Genomic DNA, 8,573 nt, shown 5'->3' on the forward strand with positions numbered 1-8,573 from the left:
TCCCGCAACGATGCTGATGGTTTGGTGGCGCGTCTACAAGACATAGACGTCTTGGAGCACGTCAAACAGCAAAGACCCGACACGAAATGGACCGTGGTAATGCCGACAAACATGGCCATTTACGTGAACAAAATGAACCGCTTTTACATCGGTGCTCCCACTTCCCTACCCCACTACGTTCGCAACAACCCGGATCTAAACAGTCTCACGCACCACGCCCATCGGGGTGGGAGGTACACCGACAACCTGTGTTTCTTCAGATGTCTCGCCCGCCACCATGGAGCGACTCTGGGGGCGCTGGAAACACCGACAAGACGGTTGGTGGAAAGGTTCGAACGCCATACGGAACGACGAATCACCGAGGGCGTGACTATGGATGATTTGGCTACGGCAGAAGTAATGTTTGAGGTAAACATTCATGTGTACAGCCTAGAACCACCGACTGGCGATGCTCCTGCGAATGAGGGACCCAGAGTGAGGTTAGTGCGTCGATCGCTTCGAAGGTACCCAACTACCTTGAATATGAACCTACACGGTAAACACTTCTCGTACATTTGCGACATTGACACGTACAGCCAATCCTTCGAGTGCAAGAAATGTAGGACAGTGTTCACTAGATCGTTTAACCTCCACCGCCATGAGCCCACGTGCGTTGTCAATGTGAAGCACAAGTTTCCTGGGGGTATTTACGCCTTGCGAGAGTCGATATTTGACAAACTGGAGGAGGTAGGGATCGACATCGAGGAAGACCTGAAGTACTTTCCCTACCGCGCTACATATGATTTCGAATGTTACTTTGACAGTGTGGCGGAAGCTGAGACCGACGCGGGAAAATTGTCCTGGTGCAACCGCCACGAACTCCTCAGCGTCAGTGTAGCGAGCAACGTCCGCGGCTTCGAAGAGGCGAGATGTTTCGTGACGGAGGGCGACCCAACCGATCTTGTGAAGCGCATGCTCGACTACTTGTACGAGATTGGTGACGAGGCTTACTCGTGCATGCTGTACCTGTTTGAGGATGTGTTCACTCGTATCCACGAACTGGAAGACGAACAGCCCTTGGATTCGGACGGTGCGCATGCTATGGTAGCGCATTTGGAGACTCTGCGTCAGGAGTTGGACGACTACCTGCGCGAAATTCTGGTCATCGGATTCAACTCCAGTAAGTATGACATCAACGTCATTAAGAAACATTTGTACAGATTGTTACTTGCTGCTGATGATGAAATTCAAATGACGACTAAGCGGGCCGGGTGCTACATGTGCCTCAAAACGCGGAAATTCAAATTTCTAGACATTTCGAACTATCTGGCTCCCGGTTATTCGTACGACAAATTTTTAAAGGCGTACGACTGTTCTCACACCAAAGGGTTTTTCCCGTACGACTACATGGCCAGCGTGGACAAGCTCGACGAAACACAGCTTCCGTCGCATGATGCCTTTTTTAGTACCTTAAAGGGGGCCAACATCTCTGAAGAGGATTACGCGCACTGCCATCGCATCTGGAGGGAGCGGGGAATGGAGACAATGCGCGACTTCCTGGTGTGGTACAACAATTTGGACGTCACCCCGTTCCTTGAAGCTGTACAAAAAATGTTTGACTTTTACAAATGGACATGTTCAAGTGTGCTATATTCGTGCCCGGCCTGTCACTGTACTACCTGTTCCTGACGTTACCACGAGACATTAGCTTCTCTCTCATAGACTGTGAGAACAAGGACTTGTACTATCTCTTGAAAAAGAATATCGTGGGTGGTCCGTCCATCGTGTTCCACAGGTACCATGAAAGTGGCAAGACTCTCATTCGCGACGGTCCCAAAACCTGCGAGAACATCGTTGGCTTTGACGCTAACGCCCTCTACTTGTGGTCTCTGATGCAGCCCATGCCGGTCGGGACTTTTCTCCGAAGGAGGGAACAAGAAGGCTTCAGGCCAGTCCTAAGCCACAAATACTCGGTCAGAGCTTCAGAGTGGCTGGAATGGATGGCGCACACCGGGGGAATATTCATCCGCCACCAGTTGAACCGCGGCGAGAAGCGCATCGGTCCCCGTCGCATCCCCGTGGATGGATTCTGCGAAGAAACCAATACCGTCCACCAATTTCAAGGGTGCTTCTGGCACGGTCACCGGTGCCGCTTAAACCCCAGAGAGAACAACACCGTCAGGAAGAAGTCGCGCGACGAACTACGGGAGGAGACCGAAGCGATGTCCGACTATATCCGTTCCCAAGGACACGGGTTGGTTGAAATCTGGGAATGTGCCTGGCTGGAGCTGTTGTCATCGAATCGGAAGGCGTCAGAGTTCCTCAAAACGTTACGGCTACCCCTGCAGGAGGAGCGCCTGGATCTCAACCGCATCCTGAAAGGAGTGATGGACGGAGACCTATTTGGGCTAATTGAATGCGACATCGAGGTACCCAACCATCTCCGGGAACGGTTCGCCGAAATGCCTCCCATTTTCAAAAACGTCGACATCAGTCGCGAAGATATCGGGGAACACATGCGCCAGTACGCTGACAGGGAGGGACTAATGAAGACTCCCCGACGAAGCCTCATTGGAAGCATGTTTGGCAAGCAGTTGTTGTTGGCTACGCCCTTGCTAAAATGGTACCTCCAACATGGGCTCCAAGTCACCCGCGCCTATCAAGCGATCCAGTACAGATCCTCCCCCTGCTTCCGACCGTTCGGGGAGGCTGTGAGCGATGCAAGGAGGGAGGGGCATGCTAATCCGGCGAAGGCCATCATCGCAGACACGATGAAACTCCTGGGAAACTCGGCGTACGGCAAAACCGTGACTAATCAAGAGAAACATCTGGATGTGCGTGTCTGTGGCAGTGACGAGGAAGCGATGCGTCTCGTTAACAACCCGCACTTTAGAGCGATACACACGCTAGGGGACAGCCTGTACGAAGTTGAGATGAACAAGACGGCGATCCGCCTGGGCCTCCCTTTGCAGATTGGATTTTTTGTCTATCAATACGCTAAATTACGAATGTTGCAGTTCTACTTTGACTTTCTCTTGAAATTCGTAGATACGGCCGACTTCCAGCTTTGTGAGATGGACACGGACTCGGCCTATTTGGCGATAGCCGGTAAAAGCCTCGACGATGTCGTGAAACCCGACCTGCGAGAGGAGTACCAGCGAATAAAATCGGACTGGTTTCCACGCGACGATACGCCCGCCCATCGCGCTTACGACAAGAGAACGCCCGGGCTCTTCAAAGTCGAGTGGGAGGGGGACGGCATCGTCGCCTTGTGCAGCAAGACGTATTACTGTTTCGGGGCCAAAGACAAGATCAGCTGCAAGGGGCTCAGTAGGGCTACAAACAACATCACGAAAAGGAAATACCTCGACACGCTGGAAAGCCAAGTGGTGGGGGAAGGCGTCAACCGCGGATTTCGCATGCGGCAAGACGGATCGATGTACACGTACGAACAAGTCAAACGCGCGTATACGTACCTCTACCCGAAGAGAAAGGTAGCGGACGACGGCATCTCCACCACCTACCTGGAGATATAACCCTGACCCCCTCCCCCCGAACACGGCCCACCATTCGCTATAAAACAGAACCGCCCACAATCGGGGCACCATTTTGGTCCATGGACGCGAGACTGAGGCATCCCTTCACCGCTGTGATTGCGGGCCCGACAGGGAGCGGCAAAACCCAGTTTGTGAAACGTCTCATTCTTGCCGAGGGGGATAAGCTCATCGACCCACCACCCGAGAACATCGTTTGGTGCTACGGAGAGTACCAAGATGCTTACGACCATCTGGCTAGTCTGGTGCCTCAAATACGATTTGTGGAGGGCTATCCCGGAGACTTACTTTCGAGCCTTGACCGGAGGCAGAGAAACCTGGTTGTAATAGATGACCTCATGTCTGAAAGTGGCAACAATGTTAAGGTGACCGAACTGTTCACCAAAGGGAGCCACCACCGAAATATGTCCGTCATCCTCATTCTCCAAAACTTGTTTTACAAGGGAAAAGAAATGCGCACCATCAGTCTGAACGCCCATTATTTGATTCTTTTCAAAAATCCTAGAGACGCATCACAAATCAACCACTTGGCGAGGCAGATGTACCCGTCAAAGATGAAGTACATGATGGAGGCTTACCGCGACGCCACTTCAGCTCCGTATGGCTATCTCTTCATTGACTTGAAGCCCGATACGCCCGAAAGACTGAGACTGAGGACTAACATCCTGCCGGGAGAATATCCCGTCGTATACGTTCCAAAGGTATAAATGCGGGAAGCTGAGACCGACTGTGCTCATTCGAAGATGTCGAGGCGCGTGCGTCACAACGCGCCCTACCTTCACGTGTTGGCCCGGGGCAGCGACAAGCAACGACAGGGCATCATCCAAGGGGCCAACAGAGAACTCCTCCATTGTTTATGCGAGTGCGCTTTGAACGTCCTAAACGGAAACATTCCACTCAAACCGTCAGAGAAAAAGAAGTTGCTGAAATACAAACGCCATCTGCGGGTTCTCGGTGATAGAAAAATCGGTTCGCAAAAGAAGAAGAAACTCCTACGCCAAAGGGGGGGTTTCCTTGGAGCTTTACTCACCCCGGTCCTGAGTGCCCTAGGAGGGTTACTGTTCAAGTGAGCATGGAACACGCCAAAAAGATGGTACTCGTTCCTCAAGACACTCTTCTAAAGCTGCAGTCGGCCCGGCGTTTGGAACAAACACCCACCACGCGAGTGGTGCATAGCCTAGACACAGACATGAGGGAACTTCTCGACAGGCAAGATCTATCTGACGATGCAAAAGTCAAGTTGTACCACCAGACGCTTCATCGCTACGTCAACCTGAACAAACAGAGGACAGCGCCGCTGACCATGACGTTGGAAACAAAGGGGCCAGACGATGATGAACAACCCCCCAAGCTAGAGCGCATGCCGCTCGCATCCCCGAGGAGAGACCCATCGTCACACCCGGGAAAGGGCTCTGAAGTGAAGTTACACCTGAAAGAGGACCCGGCTGAGGAGGAGTCTTACGATTTTCCCCGCCTGTTTGCCGAGGCCTCTCATCTACAATCTACCCCTAACAGACGGCGGAAAGCGACCCCATCCCTCAAACCCGTGCGCCTGAGCCCAAAGTGGACGCCGTATTAACAGGCCCCCCGTTGCCCTCACAAACTCATTTGGCGCGTTGTCACCATGGAACGTTGTCTGCCTGAGACGGGTTGCAGTTTGGAGCAGCTCGCAAGAAAAATACGCTGTTGGTGTGTGTGCTGTCGCGGAAGGGTAGTCATCCAAACCGCGGAGTTCACCGATGGAGCCGCCCGAGACGTACCTGAACTGGGTGTACTACGACCCGAAACACCCCGCGGCGATGGGGGGTGTGGAGGCTGTCTACCGTGCTGGCGCAGAGGACGGGAAAGACCTGAGCCGGCGGCAAATTCAGACCTGGCTTAGTCAGCAACCCACTTACACGTTGCACAAACCAGTCCGGAAGCGCTTTGAGCGGAACAGAGTCCTTGTCGGGGGAATCGATCATCAGTGGCAGGCGGACCTGGTCGACATGAGAGCCCTAAGTCGCTTCAACACCGACTTTAAGTACCTGCTAACGTGCATCGACGTACTCTCAAAGTACGCCTGGGCAGTTCCACTCAAAAATAAAACCGCCGCCTCTCTTATCGAGGGATTCTCCACTATTTTGAAGAGCGGAAGAAAACCCTTCTCGCTGCAGACGGACAAGGGCACCGAATTCACCAACCGCGCGTTCCAGTCCTTCCTCCAAAAGCATAACATCGCCTTTTTTACCACCCGCAATGAAACAAAGGCAAGCGTGGTGGAGCGGTTTAACCGGACGCTCAAGACAAAGATGTATAAGTACTTTACAGCATCTCGCAGTCGGACCTACATGGATGCTCTGCCGAAACTAGTGACCGCCTACAATCATGCCTATCACCGAAGCATCCAGTCGGCGCCAGCTTCCGTGAATGAACGAAATGCGGAAAGGGTGTGGCATACTCTCTACTCCACTGCCGACTCTGCGCCCCGTCCGGTCTCTTACAAATTCAGCCTGGGAGACACGGTGCGAATCAGCATGGCGGCCCGACCCTTCAGGAAGGGGTATCTTCCCGGATGGACCACGGAACTCTTTACTATCAGCGATCGACTCCCGCGCCTTCCCCCAGTTTACCGGGTGAAGGATTACGACGGCGAGGAGTTGGACGGAACGTTTTATGAGCACGAACTACAACGAGTGATCAAGTCCGACCAGCTGTATGAAGTGGAGAAGGTACTCCGTCGGCGAAAACGGGGGGGAAAGAACGAGTACTTCGTCAAGTGGTTGGGATACCCGGACAAATTTAACAGCTGGGTACCTGGATTACACAAACTATAAAGTTCCACTCGCTCTCGCTTCGGCCCCCATTGTTCTCGTGATTTGCCGCCATGGCGGACTCATTTTACGTGACGCTCCCGAGCAACAGTTCTATGGACGTCCATCCAGACAACACGCTGGGTCATTTCTTTTCGAGGTTACCCACCCCGCTGACGTTCGAAGGAGATTGGGAAGTGGCCTTGGCCGAAGTCACCTATCCCACCGCTGGCTGAACGTAACCGAGGGCACTGTGTTAGCTTGCTCCGCCGGACGGCAAGATTCCAGATTCCACTTTCACCACATACCCGAGGGATATTACGCGATACCCGAAGAGTTGCTGCAAAGTTTTGAGCCACCCATCGACCATGACGGTCTCGTTCGATTTACCTACAACAAATTTCTTCAAAAGGTCGTCATCAAAACGGGCCAGGGGGTAGTGCTCAAACTGATCGGGCGACTAGCGGCCCTACTCGGCTCCGATGATGGCGCGACCGTGATGGGAACCAGAAAAGGTGAGCGAGCGGTGGATCTTCGTCCCTTCTACTCGATGTTTCTTTACTCCAACGTAGTTGAATACCAGACCGTAGGAGACACACGCGCCCCCCTATTGCGCATCGTGAACGTTGACGGGGAGTATGGGAACATCGTTACCAAAACCTACGACAGTCCCCACTACGTTCCCCTGAGGCACAAGTTCATCGACACGATCGAGGTCGATATAAGGGACGACACTGGCAAGCCCATTCCATTTGTGAGCGGAAGAGTCATTGTGAAACTACACTTTCGAAGGCGGCGGGCTACCTTCCTCCACTGAGAACCATGACTCGCTATTTCCTCCCCAACGTCAAGCATTACGAGGACTATTACGTCGGTCAGGTGGGTCGCGGTCATCCGGTGTTTACCGGTCCCAGAACTCAGAGAGGATATGGCCTAGGAGGAATATTGGGCGGGCTGTTCCGCTCCGCCGTGCCCCTGCTGAAGCAAGGGGCTAAGACGTTGGGACGCGAGGCTCTGCGCGCGGGTGTGGGGATCGCACAAGACGCCCTAGAGGGAAAAAGTATAAAGACCGCTGCCAAAGGCAGACTCAAGCATGCCGGACGCAATCTCGCCCAAACGGCCATTCGTGGTGTAGAATCTCGGCTCTCGCGACGACCTATAAAAAGGAAAGCCCGCGGCAGACGCCCCACTTCTTCAGCCGGCAGGAAAGTGAAGAGGTCGAGAGACATCTTTGACTAAGTCCCTCGCTCGCAACACCCTCTCCAGCACCCCGCCATGTCGCTGCTGCACGACAAGTCCTGCGAGTGCGCCAAGTCCGAACTTGATATCTTCTCCGTCCCTCCCACGCAGACAAGCATCGAAAAAGGACAGTGGGAAGAGTATCATCCCATTTCCACCATCACGGATGGGGGGCCCATCGAGTTTTTCGTGCCTGGTTCTGGCGAGGAGTACTTGGATCTCAACCAGACGGAGCTGTACGTCAGGGCCAAGATCACCAAGGCAGACGGTTCCAACCTGACGGACGACGATCGCGTGGGCCCGGTCAACTTGTTTCTGCATGCCCTTTTCAGCCAGATCGACGTCAGTTTGAACGAGCGCCTCATCTCGCCCTCTACCCCGACTTACCCCTACCGTGCCATGCTGGAGACGCTGCTTAGCTACGGCGCGGATGCTAAAACGTCCCAACTCACGGCGGGGCTGTTTTACAAGGATACTGCGGGCCGGATGGACAGCGCCGACCCGCGGGCGACGGATGACGAAGCCAACGCCGGACTGAAAAAGCGGGCCCGGTACACCAACAACAGCGGCGTCGTTGACATGATTGGGCCGCTGCACAGTGACATTTTCTTCCAAGACAAGCACATGCTGAATGGTGTTGACGTCAAATTGAAACTGATCCGAAGCAGTGATGCGTTTTGCCTGATGGCAGCCGGCCCGAGCCCTGCCTACAAAGTGGTCATCCTCAACGCCTCCTTGTTTGTGAGAAAAGTCAAAGTCAGCTCGGCCGTCATGCTAGGGCACGCGAAGGCGTTGGCGCAGGGCACCGCCAAATACCCTATCAGGCGCAATCTGTGCAAAATGGTGTCAGTGCCCCGTGGTAACCTCACCCTCAGTCAGGATCACGTGTTCCTGGGGCAACTACCCCATCGCATCGTGGTAGGGTGTGTGACCAACGAAGCTTTCAACGGACGGTACGGGAAAAACCCCTTCAATTTCAAACACATGAACATCTCGTTTTTCGCCGTGT

The 8,573-nt window shown here is 53.7% G+C and overlaps 1 protein-coding gene across 1 annotated transcript; it reads left to right on the forward strand.

The window, feature by feature from the left end:
* Positions 1-1,627: 1,627 nt before the first annotated feature.
* On the forward strand, positions 1,628-4,023 carry LOC147798355 (uncharacterized). Its single transcript, XM_087140419.1, has one exon. The coding sequence runs from the start codon at positions 1,872-1,874 to the stop codon at positions 3,513-3,515; it is 1,644 nt and encodes a 547-aa protein (XP_086996545.1). The 5' UTR covers positions 1,628-1,871; the 3' UTR covers positions 3,516-4,023.
* The last annotated feature ends 4,550 nt before the right edge of the window (positions 4,024-8,573 follow it).

This window comes from Acanthaster planci, linkage group LG08 (genome assembly GCF_054643075.1).
Source record: "Acanthaster planci isolate LZ-2023a linkage group LG08, COTS_SCS, whole genome shotgun sequence".
Classification (NCBI taxonomy): domain Eukaryota; kingdom Metazoa; phylum Echinodermata; class Asteroidea; order Valvatida; family Acanthasteridae; genus Acanthaster; species Acanthaster planci.